Here is a 25369-nt window from a genome sequence, read left to right as displayed (position 1 = left end):
TATCTCCATTTCCCCATCAGTCCTCGCAGTCAGCTGCTACAGCTAAAGAAGGAGAAGTTAGAGTACACTCCAGGTGAACATGAGTATGGCCTTTTTCCTGCCCCCATTCATGTTGGTGAGTTTTTCATTTAAGCTTATCTTGCAGTTGTGTTCTAATAATCTGCAGATTTTGACATGCATCACTTAATTTAGCTCTATATCTAATTGCAGTTTGGTAGACCGTTTGATTTAGGATTCATTTTTCAACACAACAGTTTTAAAGAACTATTATTTCATTGAGTAAGCTTGTGGACTTGCCAGTATACAGCTTTCATTGTCATTTCTAACCAGTTCATTACGTAAGGCCCCATGGGCAATCAGGCTGATTAGTTATGGTTTATGAGTTATGAGGTGATTAGTTGATTCAATATTGGAATGGTGCAGCCTCAAGTGAAAGGACAAAGAGATTGAATTAATAACTGCTATTTGTCTTCGGTGTTTGTCCAGGGAAATACTTGAGACAGAAACGCATTGATTTTCAGCTGCCTTATGACATCCTGTGGCTTTGGAAACATGATCAGGTAGCTCCTTAAAATCACATCTTTCTCTGAGTTGACAGCTGCATTTGTTTTTTGCTTAATTTTATTAATCAGTATTTTGGTCTTGGTTTCCAACAAACATCCTTAAAATAAGATACATTTAATTGTAGGATAATAATATTATTATCTTTATTATTTTATTAAGTTTTCAGAGAATATCTTTCATTAAGTTCATTTTTCTTCCCTCCATTGGCAAATGCTTTTTCCCTTGGTATAAGCATAAATCTAACAAAACGTAGGTTTATGATCCTTTATGAAAAATATTTTGCCAAAGGGGTAATATAAATAAACTTAGTTCAGGATATATTGTCTGAAAACAAGTTTATTATCTAAAATGATTTTAAGTTGTTTCATCCGTATACTAAAGGAAACATCTTTGTTCTTTGTAGCTCTACAAGAGACCTGATGTGCCTCTCTACAAGAAGCTCAGATCCAGTAAGGAGATATTCATTAGTTTTTGTCACTACTCATGAGCTCAACAACTCTGTAAAGCAGAACATGCTTGTGTTTCCATAAATGTACTGATTTGACAGGACTGGTAGTTGTAGATTCCTTCCTGACTATCCTGCTCTCATTTTTATACACTTTGTGTTTTGCATGCATATGTTTGAAACTAATGCATTAATATTTTCCCTCTTAGATGTCTATGTGGATGTGAAGCCTCTTTCTGGCTACGAAGCCACTACCTGTAACTGCAGGCTGCCTGAAGAGCACAGTGAGAAGGGCTGTCAGGATGACTGTCTAAACAGGTAAGAGGCTTACATCTTCTCCTCTGCTTACCCATTAGTGCAGCTGTGGATCCCATGGTTTTCTTATCTCGGTCTGCCTCAGGATGATCTTTGCTGAGTGTTCTCCAAATGCATGTCCATGTGGTGATCAATGTGATAACCAGCGTATCCAGAGGCATGAGTGGGTGCAGTGCCTCGAGCGCTTCCGGGCGGAAGGAAAGGGCTGGGGGATTCGCACCAAGCAGCCCCTACATTCCGGCCAATTCATCATCGAGTACTTGGGAGAGGTGGTCAGCGAACAAGAATTCAGGTTAGCCACATTTTGGCTTTAAACAAGAGGAGACACAGGCTTCAATTAGTTTTAACATGCAACAGCTGGGTTAATTCCAATTTAATGTGAAGCTCAAATGCTATGCATTATCCTTTTCAGGAATTTAATTATTTTATTTATTTTTTCAGTTTTATGTTGCGTTGACTATTACATATATATATAATTAAGCAGATTTAAAACTATGCACAAAATTGCACATAGATATAACATTTAAAACATTCTGAGAGAGATGTGTGAGACGTGTCACTCGTATTGTTTTGAATGGGAAAAAATGCATCGCTCAATATAGCAGCTCAATTGCAGGAAGCTCCGCCTTCTGAACGAAGGAGCTAATCGGTAAAGGCAGCGCGTCACTACAGCTGCCGTTAGAAGTCCCGGTTGCTATAGAAACAGTCAGCTTTCTGCAACGTGTGCTTAGGACTGCGCATGCGCACAGTTTTGGAAAATTTGATGTTTCCCCATTCAAAGAAATAGGAGTTGCACTTGCATGCCCGAGAGGCGTTTCAAAGATGGCCGCCGAGTGATGTGACTTGTCTTAAAGGGACTTTGGTAGCAACTACAATGCACTAATAAAGGGATAGTTCACCCAAAAATGAAAGTTTGCTATTAATTTATTTGCACTCAGGCCATCCAAGATGTAGGTGAGATTTTTTTCTTGAGGAGAACAGTAAAGAATTGATTAGTGATTCATAAAATGCAAGTCAGCGGCTGCCCGTCTTTAATACCCAATACCCATGGCTCCTGACTATATATTGAGGTCTTATGAAACAAAACGATTGGTCTGTGCAAGAAACTGAACTTATTTACAGCATTATTATTTTTTTAATGTTTTTTTTTTTTTTTTTTGACTTCATGATTATAGGACAGTTTATAGTTGACAGGAAGTGAAGTAAGAGGGGGCAATATCGGTAAAGGCTTTTAGTTTAGTTTTACTTGATTGATTGTTTAATTTGCCGTTCTGAAGAATTGTATCCAGCAAGTCTATTTTGTGTTTAGGAGTCGCATGATGGAGCAGTACTTCTCCCACAGTGGCCACTACTGTCTGAACCTGGACAGCGGCATGGTCATCGACAGCTACCGCATGGGCAACGAGGCTCGCTTTGTCAACCACAGCTGCGAGCCCAACTGTGAGATGCAGAAATGGTGAGTGAAACAAAACCGTTGATGAGTCACTGAAGAAGTACGGTAATAAAATTCCGTCAGCTTCTGAAGTTCTGAATCAGAAAGGTAATTTCTACCGATGAGTCATTGGGGATGTGGACGACCACAAGTACCAAGAGAGCAATGACTTTATCCTTTAGAAATTGCTGTATTATGAACAAACCGTGGTCATGTTGAACAAATTAAAGAGGAAGATGTCAATGCTGTTGAAACTGTTGTTTCATAAATTAGCATAATTAGTCAAAATCTGAAGGATTATAGATTAGCAACGAGATCGTGATCTCAAGATCTAGGTCAGTGACCAACATCTGCTTGGTACCGTAACACAATTACACACACATTAGGTGTTGGTGTTCACACATAGTCCACAGAAAAATGTAATCTCTTCCAGCTCTTGCTCTGTCTACGTTTTTCTCTTTCATACACATTAAAAACAGTGCTTGTAGGCTGGATGGTGGCAGATCATCCATCTAGTCACAGAAGAGCGATTATCTGTAGCTTGCGTTTTAGGGTGGGGGACACAGCTGTGCTGCCCAGTGGTTAGCTGTTAGAGCACACACACACCCACACACCCACATCTGTGCCAAAGTGGCCTCATTCTACCTTATTGCATAATGTACAACTCAGCCTAGTTGTTCAATATGAAGTCCAGAATGCTTGATGTTGCTCGAGTTAATTTGCTTTCGACTCTCGACATTCATATGCAACAAAACTTCAATATATTAAAGCAGTAAGACAGACAAGGCTTTTTAACATGGTTATACTACAGTTCAACTTTTCATGGTAGTCTTATTCAGGAAACTGATCAAAAGTGACCGTAGATGTTAACATTGTTGCAACTAGTGTTGTCAAAAATATTGATTATTTCGATAAATATCGATACTGAAATATCTGAACGGTACCAATATTAATTTCCCGAAGTATGGATACACCGATACTAGCCGAGCTGTCACTTTCACTTCTCTCCAAAGGCGCGTGGACAAGCACCACACGTGACCGCACTCGTCTCCTTCGCTCTGGTTAAATAGCAAAAGTGAAGCGAATAGAAAGATGACTGCTCTGGTTGTTAAAGAACACAGCAGGAGCGCTATCTGTAGGGATCTATGATCTCCGCGATGCAGAGAACGCGCACGGAATCCAGTCATAAAAACGGAATTTACAGTTTAACGCGGAATGTCATGGAATTTGTCAAAGTTTGGATGAATTAATCAAAAGTAGGTCATTACACTTAAATCAAATCGCGATATGGACTAGTATCTGTAAATATTAAGCTGCAAAAGTGGATTTAAATATGAATCCTGCATGTTCTGCGCGTCTCTGTGTGAATGTGCTGCACGTGCGGTTTTGTTTATGTGGCGCTCGCGGTGATTTCACCGTCTGCCGTCTCAATGAGGACATAAATACATCAACAATATCTCCAGAACTGATCTGAAAGGCACTTTACGAGCATTTTACCATTTAATTTGAGTAAAACTAGCATCATATCATACACACACAGAACTTTAAAGGTATTCACGGCAACCCGTCAAAATAAAAGTTTGTTTTAACTTAGCCTATTAAAGACCGTGTGCCAGAAATAGGCTATATTACTATTATTTAGTAGAATGTACATAATACTACTACTGATAGTTTTTTTTTTAAATAAATAATCACAAAATATTTTTATTTTAATAGTAAATCCCCTTCATTTGCCAAAAATGTAAATGTTTAATTTTCATTAATTCAAATATAAATTAATTAAAATTGTTTTATGCCTTCATCTGATATCCAGTAAAATTTAAATACACAACACAGAATTTCTGAGGGGGAAAACACATTTCATAAGGCTACTGTAAGAATAAATAAAAATTGTTTGTATGCATTCAAATAATAGACATGCTTTTCACTTCACTTTCACTTTTTCACTTTAAAACACAGAATTTGGTAACAATAAAACATAAGGTGAGAAAAAAATAAAACATTTCATACGGCCCTAAACGTGTCATTTTTGTTACACTTTTAATAAATTAAATGTTAAATTGTATAATTTTCATGATTTTAATGAATTAGACATGCTTTTAGATTAATAGCATTTAATTTGACCATTAAAAAAAAAGAGTCCAGAAAAATTAAAACGGAAAAAATCGGAATCCAGAAAAATTTAAATGGAAAAAAATTGAATGTAGAAAAAAATAAAACGGAATTTGGGGAAAAATAAAACGGATTTCATAGGGCCCTATATCTGGAAATATTTTGGTTATGAAGCAAATGAGAATATCAACAAATAGAACTTTGGATTTTAATTAGTACATGTATTAGTAAACGTTAGTTTCAATTAACATTTAACTAAGATTAATAAAAGATTAATAAATAAATCAACAAATGCAGTACCTCAAGACTTTTTTTGTTCATGTAAAATATACCGCATGTTCTCGACTTGTTACACTTATCTTTAAATTAAAAAAATTACCCCTTAATATTGTGGCAGTTTTTTTCTCCGTGGTATCGAAAATGGTATCGAATATCGATATTTTTCAAGGTATCGTATCGAAGTTAGAAATTCGAGTATCGTGACAACACTAGTTGCAACAACAAAAAAATTTCAAATAAATGCTGTTCTTTTGGATTTTATATTCATTGAAGAGTCATGAAAAAATCACGGTTTCCACAGAAATATTAAGCAGCACAACTGCTTAGACTTCTTTCAAAAGCATTTAAAAAATCACTGACGGAAAACAAGGTTGAGTTTAAATCATCAGTCTGTCTGTCTTTTTCTCAGGTCGGTGAATGGAGTGTACCGTGTTGGTCTGTTTGCTTTGAAAGACATCAACAATGGAACAGAACTGACATATGACTACAACTTCCATTCCTTCAACACAGAAGAACAGGTATGTTGGAAGAGTTGCAGCCACCCGTATCCTGCATGTCAGGAACGTGCCCGTCTGAAGCATGTACATACACGTGCACAGTGTGTATGTATGCAGCTGTGTTTTGTAGCGGATGCTTGTACTTCATTCGTCCGCATCGGTGGTGTTGATTCAATCACTCATAGCTGTTTAATAATTTCAGCCACAGAGTTTAGAATGCTTTTTTTTTTTTTTTTGTAAGCTTTTATTTTTTTTACTTATTATTATATTTCACATTAACAAGGTTGATTACCTCTGATAGTTTACATTTATTTTCCTTTTTTAGCATTTTAACATCAGGATTTTCATATGCTGGTGGATTGGACCTGTAGTAGATGTTTAACATTTTCCTCTTGCTTGTCAAATGATAATGTTTCTCTGCTCTTGTTGCTATGCAGCAAGTCTGCAAGTGTGGCTCAGAGGGTTGTCGTGGCATCATTGGCGGCAAGAGCCAGCGAATCAATGGGCTGCCTGGGAAAGGGGGCGGAGCCCGGAGGCTGGGGAGACTGAAAGAGAAACGCAAGTCCAAACACTCACTGAAGAAACGGGTATGACACAGTTCATTCAATAATGATGCACTACTATTTGCTACAGTAGCTGCTTGTACAACATTTTCCTAATGCAAAACCTTTTTTTTTTGTATTTGACCTTTAAGGAGGAAGAGTCAAGTGACAGCAGCAAGTTTTACCAGCACCTTTTAATGAAGCCTATGTCAAACAGAGAGAGGTAGGATGCCATCACACACTTTTTATTTTCTGGGCAGCTGGTTTTAAAGGGTCATATTTTACACCCTTTTAACAAAAACAGTCATAATTTCATTTTACATTTGGCACATTGAAATAAACGGAGTGACTTTATATGAAACGACCTCTAATATAATAGACCAATCTCTCACATCAGACATCCTCCGCTGTGTTCTTGTTTAATTTAGGAACTTTGTGCTGAAACATCGAGTGTTCCTGCTGCGGAATTGGGAGAAGATGCGGGAGAAACAGGAACTTCTGAAGCGAGAGGGAGACAGAGAGAGGGAGAACAGTAGTTTGTCTCTTTACACACGCTGGGGAGGAGTCATCCGCGATGACGGCAACATCAAGTCAGGTGTGTGGACATGCGCACAATTCATCAACTTGATCTCAAGTTTGTCATTATTTTGCTTTGAGTCTTCAGGTAAATGTTGCACGATTAGCATTGTGTGTTGCTTTTTCCAGATGTATTTCTGACTCAGTTCTCAGCGCTGCAGACGTCACGCTCTGTGCGCACACGCAGACTTGCGGCAGCCGAGGAGAACACAGAAGTTACACGCACTGCACGCCTGGCACACATCTTCAAGGAGATATGTGACATGATCACAAGCTACAAGGGTAAAGAGACACTAATTCATTCACACAAACACCATACTTAAAAAAGAAAAAAAAAAAAACTTCAGTTTTTGCTATTGATCTTATTGTTGACAGTCACTTTAATGACTGCATAATAATTTTTATTATGCAAAACAAGAAGCAAAGGTCATAATCATGTTGTAGACATTGATTTTGACATGCATTTGTAGTTTGTGAGACAGTCGGTTGTCTAGACTGCAATCGGTTATGAACTTATTACCAAATGCTTACACTCATTACTTATTTGTTCTGATGGAAATCTCATTCTCACATAATCAGTTGCTTTCTTGTTCTTTGAAGATTCATCTGGTCAGACTCTTGCTGCTCCGCTGCTTAACCTGCCTTCTAGGAAGAGGTGAGAACAATATTATGTTCTTAGTACAGATTATTTACCATATAAATATGTACTGTTTAAATATTTGGCGCAGTTAAAGGGTCTACAAAGATTTTCAAATATGGTTCTTACAACATTCTGAAGTATTAATAATTGCAGTGAGAGAAAAGATGTGTCTTATGGTCACTGTAACACCTTCATCCTTCATAGCAATCCTTACTTTTTGTGATATGTCCTTATGCGTCAACAGGAATGTACAATACTATGAAAAGGTTACCGATCCGCTAGATCTCAGTACCATAGAGAAGCAGATCCTCACTGGACACTACAAAACTGTCGAGGCATTTGATTCGGACATGCTCAAAGTGTTTCGTAATGCTGAGGTTAGTTCCACTTCTCTTATACTCCTTACACTCAAATAGGGATGGGCAGTACTCACACAGCGATCTGTCACTCCTCATTAAACAGCACCAAAACCGTATTTATTGTTTGAATACAGCAATACAATGGACAGAATGTAAAATCTGAGACTTTTTCATTTTAAAAGTACCAAAGCACAATGCTTATTGCGATATATTGTTTTGGAAGTGCCCTTCAATGTTCCGTCCATTAACTGAAAACAGGCTAGACTAATCGATTCTTGGGATTTAAGAATCGATAAAGAACAAAAAAATAGTAAAGAATAAAGACAGCTGAATATCTTATATTTTTCACAGTTAACTGGACATGTCAGAAGCACTTAAAAGATTGTTCTCCGATTTATTTTGGATTATATTCCTTAATCTCACTTGTACTTTTCCTAATTCTCAACAGAAATACTATGGCCGTAAGTCTGCCGTGGGTCGTGATGTGTGCCGGCTGAGGAAAGCGTACTACGGTGCGCGTCATGAGGCTGCTGTTCAGATTGATGAGATTGTGGGAGAGACGGCCAGTGAGGCCGACAGCTCTGATTCACTGGAGAGAGACCACGCCCACCATAACCATGACGGAGGGGGCAGCCATGACAAAGATGATGATGTGATCCGCTGCATCTGTGGCATGTACAAGGATGAGGGGCTCATGATCCAGTGTGAGAAGTGCATGGTATGTACTCAAAATTAAGATTAGGGATTTGAAGCTCTGTGGCATTAGTTTTCAAAGTGACCAAACTAAAGATTTTCACCTGGTAAACTGTAAAATTGGCAAAGAGTGATCAGATTTTATATCTAGGCGCCTGAATATTAAAGAGGCTTGGGAATACAGCCTTTTGACTTGTCATAAAAAGCAACCATCTAGAACACCTTACCAGCTGCATTGCAACATCCTAGGGGTGGGCAATATGACCAAAATCTTACATCCCGATACGAGTCATTTTATTTCACAGTAACCATATATATCATGATATAGTTATTTTTGCTTTTAATAAGGTTATTATGATATCAACATTTTTAATGGCACCTCTCTGACAGCGCTTAGAAAAAGTCTCTCAGACAGCGTGCGCATATAGTGAAACAAGCTCTTTTTTTTTGCGGCTGATTGCATTTCAAGGGCTTAAAATCACTTGTTTGTAAAATGCAATGCTTAAAAATGCATGCAAACGGTAAGTTTTCGTGACCATGTAGCACAGAAACCACAACGTCACATGAGCGTGTAACCACGATAGAGATGATAGTCCAAAATCTCTACCACATTTCTACCGGTTAACCATGTCTAAATTTGCAGATTTTTTTTATTTATTATTATTTCTTTAATATTTCAAATTAGCTTTATTTCAATTTTAGTTTATTATTTTAGTACGTCAACCTAAACTTATATTTAGAGCAGTTTGTAAGGCAACATTTCTAATTTCCATCAAATATTTATAGTTTCTTTTATTTCTACTTCATTTCAGTTACCAAAAATGATTTTAAATACTTTCAGTTTTTGGTAACAACAAAACCACAGGCTAATATACTAATTTAATTATTCAGTATTCTATCATTATTCATGTTGTTCATGTTATATGTTGTGTATTGATTTAAACCATGTGTAATTTGGGGAAGTATAGCCAATCTATCTCTCTGTTTCTGTCTGTCAGGTGTGGCAGCACTGTGATTGTATGCGATTGGAGGCCGATGTGGAGCATTATCTCTGTGAGCAGTGTGACCCTCGTCCAGTGGACAGGGTATGTGACCTTTTAGTCTGTGTAACTTTACAATTCTTTCTTCCTTTCTGACTATGTTTAGCACAGCCATATGGTCTCTTATCACAAAATTTTAAAGGTCACCCCAGGATAAATTGTCCTCTGTCATTCAGGAAGTTTGGACCTCTTGAAAGCTTTTTTTGTGTTTGTTATGTATTTCCTGTCATGTTTCAACAGGAGGTCCCAATGGTGCCCCAACCCAGTTATGCCCAGTCAGGATCCATCTATTATATATGCCTGCTTCGTGATGACTTACTATTGCATCAGGGTACATGCATGTGTGTGTGTGTGTGTGTGTGTGTGTGTGTTTGTAAAATGAAATTTGTACTACTGTTCACTGTACTACAGTATTTTATTTTTTTAAAGAAAGAAATTAATACTTTTATTCAGCATTAACACATTATATAGAAAAAAAGACAAAGATATTTATATTATAATTTTTGTTTCTGTTTCTGAGCTTTCTGTTCATAAAAAAATAAACCGTACAACTGTTACAACTATTAATATTATGCAGTACAACTATTGATCAGAAGAAATGTTTCTTGAGTGTCAATTTATAATATTAAAATGTTTTAAAATAGAAAACAGTTATTTAAAATTGTAACTATTTACTGTAATTGTCACAATATTACTGTGTTTTTTATCAAATATATGCAGTCTTGGTGAGCATGAGACAATTTTAAGACAACTTCCAGCTGTAGTGTATGTTGTAATATTTTGGTTCAAATGTGTTTAGGTTTATTTATGTTTGCGTGTGGCTGTTGCAGGTGACTGTGTGTACCTCATGAGAGACAGCAGACGCACTACAGAAGGCCAGCCGGTGCGTCAGTCATACCGTCTCCTGTCTCATATCAACAGAGACAAACTGGACATCTTCCGTATTGAGAAACTCTGGAAAAACGAAAAGTGAGAGTTACTACACTACACAATGTTCAGTCACACTTTAGTTTGGGGACCGGTTCTTACTATTAAGTTTTGCCTCAATTCCAAATTTGCTGCTTATTAATACTTAGTAAGGTAGTTGTTAAATTAAGGATTGGTAGGATTAAAGGGATAGTTCACCCAAAAATAAAAAAATTCTGTCATTAATTATTCACCCTCATGTCGTTCCATATTTGGGACACAAAAAATCAGAGAATTTTCTGACCCTGAATAGACAGCAACGCAGCTTAGAGCCCTGCACGGGCTTCAAATTTAGGCCCTAGCCTGGCCCTGGCCCGAGACGCTCAGGCCCTAGCCCGGCCCACGTCTGACAGCTTATCAGAATTACTGACCCGAGCCTGTCTTTTTTTCCCTCTTCTCCTAAAAGAGTTTATACTACTGTTTCGGCTATTAAAATAGTTCAGTTTTGTGTGTTATGGCAAAATTATTATATTTCGGTTTTTTTTTTTTTTTTTTTTAGTTAATTTAGAAAAGCGTTTGGAGCATTTTTATTCGTTAAATATCCTATAAGTTTTTTTTTTTTTTAAGTAACGACCAAGCGGCCAGCGGCATGAGCTGATCATAGCCTATGTTTGATCAATTTAGCCTTCTCATATCATCACGAATTGCCTAAAATACAATCTATAGATATATTAAAACAGTTGAAGTATATAACAATGTTTAAACCTTAAACCTGCGCTATAATAATAATGTGCGCTAGCCTATATCTAAGTTTGTGCGGAGAGTAAAAGCTAAAGCGCTCTCTGCAGGACATGGAGGCACCAGCGCAAACACTTGGATTCTTTTCAGTGGAAACGAATTAAAATAGCCTACGCCGTCATTTTTTTTTTGTTTTTTTTTTTCTGATAAAGTTATGAGTAATACATCATTCAGACCTGTAAAGGGTCTACTTGTATTTGTGTGCACTCACAATACCAACAAAAGGTAGTTCTTTTATAAAACAAAGAAAACAAACATGATGTGCTTTCTGCCGTCTCGTCTTGAACAGGAGCGCTTCACAAAAATGAACCAAAGCTGAGCGAATACATGCCTCACAGACATGATAAATATATCTATAGAAAGCTTTAAATTATCACTTAACGAAATAAAAACAATTGAAAACAAAAGCGTCTAATGAGGAGACGGCGAGTCAGAATCAGCAACTTCATCCTTGCGACACGGACTCAGAAAACATTAGTTTATTAGTAAATAATTCAAATATCTCCTTACTATTTCCCGCAGACACATTCATGGTTATGTTTGCTAGGGTTTTGCCGCAAGCTTTAGTCTATTGCATGCATTTGAACGCAGAACTCTTCAGCTGCTGCGGGACACTAAACACCTTCGAGCTGCTCTCAGTCACGGCACGGTCTCCTGTTGTTTCCACCAGCGCGGCATTGTTTTTCATCACTAATCGATATGTCTACAATATAGAAATAAGGAGAAATCCAAAACAGGCCCGAAGCCCGGCCCGTGTCTGAACTATGACGTGAAAATTGGCCCGAAGCCCGGCCCTAGAGGTGTAAAAAAGTCGGGGCCCATCGGGCCCGGGCCGAAATGCAGGGCTCTAACGCAGCTATCACATTCAAGACCCAGAAAGGTTGTAAGGACATCATTAAAATAGTCCATGTGACATCATCAGTTCAACCGTAATGTTATCAAGCTACGAAAAACAAAAATAATGACTTTATTCAACAGTTTCTTTTCTTCTGTGTCAGTCTTTGCTACGTTCATTAGAGTACCACGACCCATGCGTGTGGTGATGCTGACGCAGGGAATTTTTGTTTTCTTTGTGCACAAAAGTATTCTTGTAGCTCCGTAATATGAAGGTTGAACTGCTGATGTCATATGAACTATTTTAGCGATGTCCTTGCTACCTTTCTGGGCCTTGAACATGTCAGTTGTGTTGCTGTCTATGCAGGATCAGAAAGCGATCTCTCGGGAGATCTCTGATTTCATGAAAAATATCTTCATTTGTGTTTCGAAGATGAACAAAAGGTCTTATGGGTTTGGACCAACATGAGGCTGAGTAATTGATGACAGGACTTTCATTTTTGGGTGAACTATCCCTTTTTGGGGTCTAAAACATGGTGTTGCAGAACGAGGCATTTGTATGTGCTTTATAAGTACTAATAAACAGCCAGTGTGCTAGTATTATGCATGCTAACAAGCAACTAGTTAAGAATTGGTCCATAAACTAAAGTGCCATCAGTTCTTATTCAAATACTTATTTGAACTCTTGATTCAGAATTAAGCAATGACATTCCTGTTGGCCATGGAACAACATTACGTTTAGCGTAAAGGTTAGGCTGAGGCTTAAACAAAGTTCTTATCCTCCTGTAATAGCTTCTGGTTGTAGAGGTGGGATTGTTTGAAAGGAATATTTTTTTATACTCCTACTAGAAGTCTTAAGATCCACTGATCAGAATCTCCTTTTAGTCCCTCAGTTCAGACTTAAACGTAGAGGGGATGGAGCTTTTTCTGTAGTTGGGCCTCGGTCATGGAACAATCTGCCGCTAGAGATTAGATCTGCACCTTCCCTATCCATTGTCAAGTCCCCTTTTTAAAACACACTTGTTCGATCTGGCCTTCTAATACCCCTTTCTCATTACATTGTAGTATGGCTTTGATTAGTACTCTGTCTTCAGAATGCTTATCTGTCATTCTTTTTGGTCTTTTGAATTTGTGTCTTATTTCTGTTTTATGTATTAGATTTAGGGTTAGATTTTTTTTTTTTATGTATAGCACTTTGGTCAGTCATGTGGCTGTTTTTAAATGTGCTTTATAAACTTGAATATGTCTTACTTCACTAAATCACCTCGTCAGTGCTTGTGTCATTAATTAAAAGAAGCATGGACCTTAGATTTGATCTCGACTCTCTTTAGAGGTGAGAGGTTTGCCTTTGGTCATCACTACTTCCGTCCCCATGAGACGCACCACTCTCCTTCCCGCCGCTTCTATCATAACGAGTTGTTCCGAGTGCCTCTGTATGAGATCATACCGCTGGAGGCAGTGGTGGGAACATGCTGTGTGTTGGACCTGTATACTTACTGCAAGGGTGAGACATTCACACACACAACAGTTTTACATTAAACAAATCAACAGTGAGATCCAAGAAATGCACTGAACATAGATGTTACATGCTGAAAACCACCATATGCTTTGCATGCTAATGACTCATGCTCTCGCTAATGGATTCAGGTCGTCCGAAAGGGGTAAAGGAACAGGACGTTTACATCTGCGACTACCGGCTGGATAAATCAGCACACCTGTTCTACAAGATCCACCGCAACCGGTACCCAGTGTGCACCAAGCCCTATGCGTTCAACCACTTTCCCAAAAGACTGACGCCAAAGAGGGACTTCTCAGTGAGTAGTTGTATAAGCTAGGAATCTCACAAAACTGATAAAAAGTGAAAAATTAAGAAGTATTTTTAGAACCATGAATATATATATTTTGTGATACAATATAACCATATTAAATTATTAAATATATCATATATATATATATATCTCTTATCATTTAATATGGCTATATTGTATCACAAAATATTTTTTTGGTCTTTTAATGGTGCACATTTTAATATTTAATATAAACTGTTATATTATATAATGTTTTCTTATTTTTTTACTTTTTGGAGAAGTGAAATTTGACCTGGACAATTCTTTTCTGATATTCACCCATAACCTATTAGTACGATTAAAAAAAAAAGTTATTCATGTTTTACTTGCTGTACTTGCTATTAATATTAATAATTAATATTCATATTAACACTGTTATTACTCTTTATTTGAAGTTTGAAATATTACATTACAGATTTGATTTTGTTTTGTTTTGACCCGGACATATCTTTCTGAGATTCAGCCATAAATTCTTTTATGAATAATAATTTATTTTATTCATAATTGTACAGATTTAAATGGGATATTTTTATATATTTATTTGTAATATTTATTGATATTAATAGTAGTATTACTTTGTTTTTTTAATATTACTACGTACTGTATGTGTGAGTGTGTAAAATTTAATTTTATTTATAATTAGTTTTTTTTTTTTTTTTTTTTCTATTTAAGGTTGAAATTTTAACTAGACATTTTGGGAGTCACCCATACACTGAGAATTGTAGTTGACTTGTAACCACTCACTTTTTAAATTTCTCTTTCTACAGCCTCACTATGTGCCAGATAACTACAAGAGGAACGGTGGCCGCTCTGCCTGGAAGAGCGAGCGGCCCAAAGGTGCAGCAACCTGCGATGAAGAGCCCTCCCCCAGTGCGTCATGTGACCAGGTGTCTGCTGGTTTCTCGAGAGATGGGGACGAGGATGGAGGGAGAGGAGCGGAGGGAGAGATGGAGACCACTCAGGAAGACTCCAGCGCCCCTGTTCCTCAGCTATCCACATCACAGGAAAAGAGGACAGGTGGGGAGGAGGAAGGCATAGAGGAAGAGGAGGAGGGTGAAGAGAGGGGAGTGAGGAGAGAGACAGACGAGGGCTCCCAAGAGAGGGGAGGAGGAGGAGGGCGGGACGCATTGGATGCCCCATGCTCTTCCTCACTCTCCTCTTCACCTCTTCATCCATCCATCCTGGGAAGAAGGGAAGCTCAGAGAGAGCGATTGAACAAGATTCTGCTCGACCTGCTGCACCGGGCACCCAGCAAGAATGGTAATAGACAAAATATTTATTTAACCAAAAGGCTTTAGTTACATTACCTTCCTTCCAACCTAATTCATTCCTGTAATCCCACGTTTTTATTTTTTTCAATTGTTCTACAAATATGTTAATAATTTATGATGTTGTAAAAGCCTCTTTATTGTTGGCTTGATTTTTGTCATTCAGTACCATAAATTAAATTTCTTCATCTTTGTTGCTCCAAACACAAATGCTGAATGCTCTTTTGAAAGGAGAGAGGATTTATTTGAAATGGACTTTACTGAAATTTTTTCAAATAATTCGCTGAATATTTCATGCACAATATATTACATTATTTCACAGAATTTTTTTTAAACAGACTTTGTTGGGGTGAATCATTTATTTTATTCATATTTTATGTTTTAGATTATATTAATGATATTCATAATGATATTATTCAAATTAAATTAATTATTCATATAATACATTTCATGTTTTGTTCAATTCTAGCAGCCACACATTTTTTTTGTGTCCTTACACGTGCGTAAAATTTGGTGAAAATATCTCATTTTGTTTTGGAGCTATAGACATATTTGTATAGGAGTAGATGAAAAATGACTGACTGCTGACTTTGTTTGCATTTTTATGCCACTTACTATCAAAATTTTGGCAATTGGGTGTTCCTGTCTGCCATTTTGATTTATGTTGAAAACCTACTTTTTCGAAGTCCTCCTCAACCGTTTGTCCGATTTTCACCAAAAGTGCAGCTATGTTTATTATTTATTATTATTAATATATAATGTTATTGCTTACCTTTATTTAATATGCCCTAATTTATTCTGAATAATTGAAAAAACAATTCATAAGAACTAATTCACAGACTTGATTTGTATAAAAAAAAAGAAAAAAACACTTGTTTAAAAGTTTTTTTAAACACCATGCATATTCATAATCTGCTTGTCTCGCCCCACACAGCTACAAATCTACTGTAACCTCTAGTTTGATAAACTCATTTCTTTGTTTCCTTTACAGCGATAGATGTGACGTATCTTCTCGAGGAAGGCTCTGGTCGCCGCCTCCGCAGACGGACGCTTGGATTGAGCGAATTTATTTGCAGGAAGTAATGCTGATAAGTAACTCTCTGCCGAGCACGCTTGCAGAGCAGCAAGAGAATAATGAATATGGAGGAGCAGAGGTGGACTACACCTGAAAACAAGGGAGTCAACAGAGGTGAAAGGCGACAAGTTCATATTTATATCTTGCAGTTTCTTTTTCTAAAGAAGCTACAAGAGAGACCAGCCCGAGCTTTGTGCACTGAGTACATGCAATTTGCTGCAAGTCGTCAACCTTGATGCATTTAAAAAGGACATAGGAAAGTTGCTTTGAAATTCTAACCGAATGTTGCGGATGAACTACGACTTCACTAGTCAAATGTCTCCTCTATGAATAAGTGGTACTATATTTGGCCTTCGTTTTGGGTGCAAATGGAAAAATGGGAGTCTGGCACTATCTTGTGGTCGACAATGGGAATGACTTGAGTACAACCAAGAAAGAAAACGAGGCAAAAAATAAATAGGAGGTGCAGTGTAGCGCACCCACACTGCCCATAGACTGAGAAAGAACGTTGGCTAACTGCACTTTTAACAACAAGGACATCATTCGCTCCTGGGGATCTACGGATAAGACACACTAACACTCACGCAGTATTGATCAATGCTGTATGATAAAGCAAAACATAAGTATGTTACCTTCTTTTTCTGTTTGTTTTTTATTTGTTATACTGTAATTACGTTAGGAATGGAGCACGATGGAGGTATCCATGTTTGTGAGCTCGGGACTTCGGGACTGGGCTGGAATGTTTCGCTTCTGTTATCGTGGGCATTGTGATTGGTTAGAATGGCTGCCAGCTCCACCCCCTTTTTTTCAAAGTATTTAATTCACCAGCTCAAAATAAAAAAACAAACAAACAAAATCTAGCAGTGGAGGCACGCTGGCTCTATATAACGCCTTAGAATGCTGATATATTGAGCGTTTTTTGTTTATGGTAGTGTGTGAGATTCTTTACGGCGTTTGTGTGTGAGTGTGTGTGAGCCCATTCTAATAATATAAATACGAAAGAGGAAACAACTAAGGGCTTGACAGCAGTTAATAAATAGTTAAATTCATGAATTCACAAGAACGTATTGTATCACGTGATGTTATATTTTTTGTGAGTGGCTTGTGGGGCGGGTGGGATGGGGTCGGGTTCAGGTTTTAGTGTTGTTGTTTTCTTTTATTGGTTTTAATGGCCTTTCAGGTTGCCATGGAGAATGTTTATAAACAAAATCATCATGAGATTTTTGCCCATAATGCATCAGCTATGACATAAGTATTTCAAACCCCTTAGGAAAAAAAACAAAACAATGAAAACTGACAAACGAAAGGAAAGAAAGTTGTATAGTGCCAAGCTATGTATATAAACGGACAGGAAAATGTGAGAAATGTCTCCAAAAGCAATATCTTGATAATGGATTTTGTGTATTGTATTGTACAGGATTCAGCCCTATATGTATTATTGTTATTATTATTATAATTCTTATGCGATTTGTATTGACAGAACTGTCACATGTAACTTTACGAGAAAGCAGCAGACATTATGATTAATAATCGCTACAAATTTCCGGCGTAAGCGACGAACCGTCTGAAACTTTGTTACCCAAAACCATGAATTGAGCTCATTGTGAGAGGGGGGATCGTTTGATGGACTTTGTGGAAGGGGACGTCGCAGTGACCCCACACCCGGCACCCGTCACTGTAATAATTACTATTAACATTATTCTAATTATTATTATTATTACTTTTTGAGGAGAAAAAGATATAATGTTCCTCGTTTTTTGCTGCAAAGTGTTGAACACTAAAAAAACAAACCAACATAAAAATGTAAAATGATATTTTGGCAGAAAAAAGAAGCTGTCAACCCAATATCATGTTCTTAATCTCCTTTTTTTTTTCAAATGAGAAAAGATTGTTCTGTTTTTTTGTGATAGCAGTCATAAATATAATGCTTGTATTTGTGTGTTTTTGTGTGATTTGTTTAGTTATTTTTAGACAATCACAAAAGATGCAAGCATTGTATATGGACAGACTGGCAGGCATTTTGTGATGTTATGTACAGTTTGGCGAAACTTCTTCCACTCTGGTTCAAAGTTTGTAATTATAAAGTCATGAAAATGCTGTTGGTTTTTACTTTTTTTGTTTTATATTCTATTTCTTTTGTTTGTTTGTTTGTTTTTTAATAAAAAGCACTACATTATTGTGAATATACTTGCCTGTTGCTCATACATTTAGCAGAGAATCTGTTATACAGTTCTTTATTGAGTCATAACCATTATTACTCCAGGTATACAGACAAATCGTATTTTAACTGTATGGACAGTCATTACATCTTCAAATAAAGTGAATTTTAACTATTGCGTAGCACATTGACATTGTGTACCATCATTTGAACTACCAAATACATACAAGGAAAACACTTGGTAAATATATACATTGTTTAATGCTAACTGATGTTTTCACATATACTGACTTATGTAGTTATTCATTCTTGAGGCATTTATCTGCCATTCGTTATTAAAATGGCAACATTTTTGCTTTAAAATTAATCCAAGATGATCACTAAAATATGCCTCTTCATGTCTTAATGTTATCATATTACCACTATGTCCTGACAGAAGACATACGTTCATTTGAAAAATTCATCTTTTTTCGTCAGCACCTTTAGATATTTATTAAAGCAAGTTACTCTAATCCACCTTACATTTTCTTGGTCATATTACACCTCCAGAAAAATTGTTCCTGCAGTTAATATATGTATGATATGTATATTTATATTTTCTGTGTGGGTCTAAAAATCATTTTTAAACTACCCTGCTTTCTCAATGTATGAATTTAAGTAAACCTGACATTTTTTATTAATTATTTGACACATTATTTTTTATAGTATCTAATACTGGTGACAGTTTTTTGAGTGTACAGGCAAGAAAAAATTACTATGGTCATTTTTGTAAGGTTTATCTACAAAAGCGGTGTGTTATTAATTTTCTTTTTGCCGCCATCCGCCAGGTGACGCCATCAGCTGTTGGCATAGCAACGGAATACAAACTGAGCGAGTGATATGGCTGACTAAAAGTTGCTCAACTGTATATTATTATAATTATTAATCTTTATATTAATTATTTAGTTTTGTTTTCCGCTTAAAACATGAAAAAACGAGTTGAAAAATCCTCCAAGGAGAAAGTGGACAAGGTGGATTCTGTGACTGACGAAGAGCCACCTAAAACTGCAGGTATGTGTCTGTAAAGATAGATAGGTTTGACTTCATGTGATCTTTAAATAACCAAAATATATGCCATGTCCGAAGATATGCTGCTTGTTGGAGTTAAAATGCTGTGTGATAGACCGAGAGCACTTAAAGTCAGTGTCAGTGTGTTTTTGTATCTCACACTAGATGATTACCAGTGTTCAGGAAATCTGGAGCTGGACTTCTCAGAGCTGTGCAAACTCATGGGTGTGAAAGAGATCCCTTCTGTGAAGATAAAGCAGGCAACATCTACAAATAGAGGAGTTATGGGTAAATACAGTTGTACATAATTGTAATGTCTACTCTACTAAAAGATGAGATGTTATACTTAATGCTATTTATCGGTCTCCCATATTAAAAAACTCTTATTTTTTTCATAATAAAAACCCTAACCCGGACTGAAGAAGACGATCAGTTTCAGACATCCTTAGAAAGTCAGATGACAACATGGTCCTCTAAGCCTTGCCTCCAGATAGAGCTGGAGAATGAAGACCACGGCAGTGTAAAGGACGTCAAAATATCCGGTAAGGCTGTTGCTTCTTTGTAAATAATAAGATGTAGCTGGTCGTACTCCTAAGAAATGTTTAATATGAAAATGACTTTATTATTGCTGTTATTTTTTAGGATGGAAGGTGGATGAGGTGGTGCTTCAGGTGTTAAGCAGGATTCTGCCGTCCCTCAGTAACCTACAGTGCTTACAGTAAGCCTTTGAGTGTGTGTGTGTGTGTGTGTGTTGTAGGCTATGTATGTTTATGAGTGTTCCTGTTGCAAATAAACAGCATGTTATGTCAATTTCCTATTAATGGTGGTGCTTTGCAGCATGTGGCGTGCGGGCCTGACGGATTCCACTTTCACCTCCATTAGAAACACAGTGTATTTGTGCTCAAATCTCAGGTAAGAACAGTCAAACTGTTTTCGAAGACCTGAACTTCTAATGATTTCTTGCCAGTGTTATTAAGACCCACATTGAGTGTGTTATAAATAACTTTTCATTAATTCATTTCACATTAATTAAATCTCACAATGTTATTTAAGGCTTACATGATCATCTTTCATGAAATCATATCCGCTATTAGCCTACTAGTTTGTGCTTTACATCACAGACAAAAGATCTATTTGTAAAATAAATTATGGTAATAGAGACTGGAAAATGTGATGACATCATCTACCAACTTATATCTTAATAGGAAGGTGGTTTTGGAGGGAAATCCACTCCCTGAGCAGAGTTACCACTTACTCTTAGGGGAAGACAGCATGTGAGTAATTTTAATTTTTATACATACATACACATGATGCTTACAATATATTGTACCATTCAAAAGTTTGGGGTAAATGCTGTTGGATTTAATGCTTTTATTATTTTTTTCGCTTTTATTCAGCAAGGATGCGTTCATTTGATCAAACAGCAAAAAAAAAAAAAAAAGATTTTTGTCTGACAACAGCCAGTGCTCCACACAGAGATCTGATCTGATCATCATCCAGTCTGTCTGGAATGACATGAAGAAACAGAACAAACTGAGACAGACTCAATCCAGAAGAACTGTGGCAACATCTCCAAGATGCTTCTAGAAACCTACCTGCAAAGCTACAGTACTGTTAAAAGATTTAGGCACTTGTGTAAAAATGCTGTACTATGAGGATGCTGTCAAAAATAACATCATACATAGATTTTCTTTATCAATTAACTTCTATTAACTAAATTAAATCAACATATGGTGTGATCATCCTTTGTGTTTAAAGCAGCTTTTGCCCTAGTTGAACTTATGCGTAGTTTCTCAGGTAGCTTTGCAGGTAGGTTTCTAGAAGCATCTTGGAGACGTTGCCACAGTTCTTCTGGATTTAGTCTGTCTCAGTTTGTTCTGTTTCTTCATGTTACTCCAGACAGACTGGATGATTACATTTACATTTACATTACATGGGGTGGTGATGGCGCAGTGGATAAGACACATGCCTTTGGTGTGAGAGAACCAAGACACTTAACCCCTAGTTGCTCCAGAGGCGTGCGACCTCTGACATATATAGCAATTGTAAGTCGCTTTGGATAAAAGCGTCAGCTAAATGAATAAATGTAAATGTAAATTTAGTCATTTGGCAGACACTTTTATCCAAAGCGACTTACAATTGGGGAATACAAGAAGCGATTCATCTTGAAGAGGCAATCAGACAGAGGAAGTGCTCGTAACACCAAGTTTCAGTCATTGTTCAAATAAGTACAAGCTAGTAAGGGAGGGAAAGAAGGATAGAGGGAAAGATTAAGTTTTTTTTTTTTGAGTTTAGGATGAAGTCAAGTACTGCCGAAAGAGATGAGTTTTCAGTTGTTGCTTGAAGATTGACAGGGATTCAGCATTCTGGATAGGGGTGGGAAGATTATTCCACCAGCCAGGAATGATGAACGAGAATGTTCTGGAGAGTGATTTTGAGCCTCTCTGTGATGGTACCACAAGGCGTCGCTCATAAGCAGATCTCAGACTTCTGGAGGGGATGTAGATTCGTAATAGTGAGTGGAAGTAGGAGGGTGCTGAGCCTGTGGTAGTTCTGTATGCAAGCATCAGTGTCATGAACAATGATGATCAGATCAGATCTCTGTGTAGAGCACTGGCTGTTGTCAGACAAAAATCTCACTGGATTATTACAATTAATGGCAAAATTAATGTTTGGGAATGTAAACTGATATTGGCCACCACTGTATCAGAATGATTTCTGAAGGATCATGTGACACTGAAGACTGGAGTAAAGATGCTGAAAATTCAGCTTTGCCATAACAGGGATAAATTACAATCAATTTAAAATATATTAAAATGTATTTGTTTTAAATTACTGTGAAAATGCATTTATTTATTTACAAATAATGACTTCCCTTAAAAGGAGGTTCTGTCAGATTTAGATCATTTCTGGGTACACATGTTTCTTCAAAATATGGCTAAGTTGTAGAGGAGAAAAGGTTTCTCAGTATAGCAGGAGTTATACAAAGCCAAGATGCCAGCTTACCATCTGAACTGGTCTCTTTCCAAGCTTCCATTCTTATAGAGTTTTGTTAACAGTCACTGTCCAATAAGCATACACCTCACCTTTTTATGTATGTTATTCCGCTTGCTTTCCACAATTATTTATTAGCTCTCTCGAGTCATCTTTAACCTTGGGATTTTACCCTAGTCTATTTTTAAAGATTTTTTAATTTAACCCTCTCCAGGTGCCCAGGGGTCACAGAGGTATACGTATATTACATATGAGCTGTCAGAGTTTTAATAATCTTTGCGTGCAGTGTACACATGAATCATTCTTCCACCCCTCATACACAATCTCAGTCACGCAGTAGGCCATGAGGACTTTAAAATTCATGATATCCAAACAACAACTACAAATGTCTTTTATAAGATAGCTAAAATATTTCATCAAAGTAGGTACACACACACACATACATTTACTGCTTGCAATATAGAATTTAAGTGTGTTATCATGTGTCTCTCTCATAAGGACAAAAGGCATTATTTGTCATTTTTTTTCACTCAGCTCTTTTCAAATAATGTCCATGCTAGGTTGACGGACTTATCACTACGTAATAATCATTTAGGAGAGGAAGGAGCTCGTCTGATTGGCTCGGCTCTGTCCACTGTACACTCTGCCAACAAAAACCTCCTGTCTCTCAACCTAGCCTTTAACAGTATTGGTGATGCAGGTGCAATTCACATTGCTCAGGTGTGTATTGAAGTCTACCATCTGAAGGTGTTCAGATAGTTTCTAATGATGCCAAGACTGCATATACTTAAAACTGAGTTTTTAATATCACCTATCCCTCTTTTTAAAGGGTTTGCGTCTCAACCGTTCCGTGCTGTGTCTGTCATTATCCCACAATCAAATAGGAGATATTGGAGCAGCTCATTTGGCTGAGGTAGACTTTTATACTCCTATTAACAACTACATTCTATTTGCCTTACTCTGCCTAACTTGACACATTAAACATGCATATTTCCATGCATCTTTTTCTCATTTCCTTATTTAGGTGCTTGGCCCTTTTGCTCTGACACATGAGGAGATAGTTGAGAGGCGGAAGCTGTTAATTAAAGGTGAAGAATCAACGATGGTCCAGCCATCTCTGGTTAGTCTTGCAGACTCGCATGAGCGGCCTGTTTCCGTCCGCAGCAGCTCTTCACTGGATCGTCTCAACAAGACTACAAAGAACCCTACCAAAAAGAAGGTAGAGCAGTGTTGTGCCCTATACATTTAATGACAAGAAAAGAGTGTTTATTTTTACTGAGATACAGTACAATGGTTCACAGTTGTTTCATAATGTTTTTTGCATGATTTTACTTCATTGTGTGTAGGACACCCCTAAGAAAGATGAGAAACCAGCGGCAGGTCAGGCAGCAAAGAAAGAGGAGCCAAAGGTGGCCAAGAAAGGTAATTAACTTCTGTTGACACCTGTATGTTTGAGATTCAGAAGTGGACTTTATATTTTAAATGGTATATTTTATATGCTTTTCACTCAGATAATAAAGTTCCCCGTAGTCAGGCTGGAAAATCAGCAGGAAAAGACAATAATCTACTAGTATCTGAACAAGAGGTAAGAATAAGATAAAAACAGAAGGAAGGAAAATGCAAAATTTTATATATATATATGTGTGTGTGTGTATATATATATATGTATATATGTATATGTGTATATATAAGGGGCTTCTTAAACTCTCTCTCTCTCTCTCTCTCTCTATATATATATATATATATATATAGAGAGAGAGAGAGAGAGAGAGTTTAAGAAGCCCCTTATGCTATGCAAGTAGATTTTTGATTTACCATTAAACATGGAAGCATTTTTTTGTCAGAGAGTGGAGGTGGTTGAGACAGTGATTCCTCTATTGGATCCTGGAATTGTGCACACTGGAGGGAAAGTCATTCATCCAGGAAACACATGCCTTACTTCTCTGAATCTCTCAGGTGATTTCATTTCGATATTTGAGTGAAACATACTTGTACTGCTGTAACGTTTTCTTTTCTGATAATGCAGGAAATAAATTGACTGAGCAATCACTCAAGGTGTTCCTCTCATCTCTGGAAGGCCAGGGTGAAGGTGGGCTTCTGCGTCTTTCTCTCAATGTGAGTATCATCATTCTTTTTCTAATCCTTTTAAAGAGCTTGTTTTAATTTCAGCTATGTTTTTCAGAGGAATCAGTTTCCCTCAGATTGTGACACCTACCTGAAGATACAGGAGATTATGTCTCTCAGGGACCCTCTAAAGAAAAACCGCTCTGGTCAGGTAGAGGATGAACACGGTGAACCCAAGACCACCAATGATGCCTAACAGTGTAAATGACAAGAAGAAAATATGAAAGTTACTGCCTCAACTCAACCAAATCAATAATTCACGCTTTCATAATTTGTTAATCTTTTTTATCTTTGCTGCATTGTATTTTTACATATTCACTGACATTATACATGGAGAGTTCTGGACAAAGGGTTGAATGTTAGTTTTGATTTGTTTATCATTTTGGTCAGGACATGTTATTTCACCGTTTTAAACATATTTCTTGTAAACTTTTCCAGTGACATTTAATGTAGTTGGTCCAGGCTTTTAGGGCAAAGGATTGCTGAAACAGCCTGTATTGTTTTATATGGACATTTTCTCTGTATTTGTGCTATACTTCTGCTGCAATAATTATGCATTACTAATTAAAATCTTAAAAATTATAATCTTACCAGATACGTGTTTATTAAAATAAAGCACCAAATTCAAGTCAACATAATAGGTATGTTATTCTGTTTTTCATTCATCCGCAGAGCTCTTTTATTTTTTATTCTTTTTCCATCATAGATTAAACTCAGACTGACCAAACTAATGTGATTGGTCTATCCATACCGCGCTGAGAAAACTAACAGAGGAGCTTGATGATAAATCACACTTGAAAAAAAAATACAAATTGAATCTTAAT

At 36.9% G+C, this 25369-nt stretch overlaps 2 protein-coding genes across 5 annotated transcripts in view; both read left to right on the top strand.

Annotated features, from left to right (window-relative positions):
- The window catches only part of LOC306847414 (histone-lysine N-methyltransferase ASH1L-like), a 33943-nt gene extending 17133 nt beyond the window's left edge, over positions 1-16810 (top strand). For all 4 annotated transcript variants that reach the window (XM_079381359.1, XM_079381361.1, XM_079381358.1 and 1 more), the window contains 21 exons: positions 21-115; positions 487-560; positions 968-1013; positions 1219-1327; positions 1410-1616; positions 2634-2780; positions 5557-5665; positions 6082-6231; positions 6339-6409; positions 6615-6781; positions 6892-7044; positions 7363-7417; positions 7647-7779; positions 8210-8479; positions 9453-9539; positions 9735-9825; positions 10325-10463; positions 13364-13536; positions 13680-13846; positions 14647-15139; positions 16139-16810. In XM_079381359.1, the coding sequence (XP_079237485.1) occupies positions 21-115; positions 487-560; positions 968-1013; positions 1219-1327; positions 1410-1616; positions 2634-2780; positions 5557-5665; positions 6082-6231; positions 6339-6409; positions 6615-6781; positions 6892-7044; positions 7363-7417; positions 7647-7779; positions 8210-8479; positions 9453-9539; positions 9735-9825; positions 10325-10463; positions 13364-13536; positions 13680-13846; positions 14647-15139; positions 16139-16230 (3028 nt within the window). In that variant the 3' untranslated portion in view covers positions 16231-16810. The remainder of the gene's footprint in view (positions 1-20; positions 116-486; positions 561-967; positions 1014-1218; positions 1328-1409; positions 1617-2633; positions 2781-5556; positions 5666-6081; positions 6232-6338; positions 6410-6614; positions 6782-6891; positions 7045-7362; positions 7418-7646; positions 7780-8209; positions 8480-9452; positions 9540-9734; positions 9826-10324; positions 10464-13363; positions 13537-13679; positions 13847-14646; positions 15140-16138) is intronic.
- Positions 16811-19228: 2418 nt separating this feature from the next.
- Positions 19229-25176, top strand: lrrc71 (leucine rich repeat containing 71). Its single transcript, XM_079381596.1, has 14 exons — positions 19229-19430; positions 19593-19715; positions 19850-19969; positions 20070-20145; positions 20265-20339; positions 20633-20701; positions 22982-23141; positions 23251-23334; positions 23446-23640; positions 23768-23843; positions 23933-24006; positions 24266-24377; positions 24448-24536; positions 24604-25176. Exons 1-14 carry the CDS (start codon positions 19346-19348, stop codon positions 24739-24741), a joined length of 1476 nt encoding a protein of 491 aa, XP_079237722.1. The 5' UTR covers positions 19229-19345; the 3' UTR covers positions 24742-25176.
- Positions 25177-25369: the final 193 nt, after the last annotated feature.

This window comes from Barbus barbus (genome assembly GCF_936440315.1).
Source record: "Barbus barbus genome assembly, chromosome: 27".
Lineage (NCBI taxonomy): Eukaryota > Metazoa > Chordata > Actinopteri > Cypriniformes > Cyprinidae > Barbus > Barbus barbus.
The sequence above is the reverse complement of the archived record's forward strand: the minus strand, read 5'-3'. Positions and strand labels throughout refer to the sequence as shown.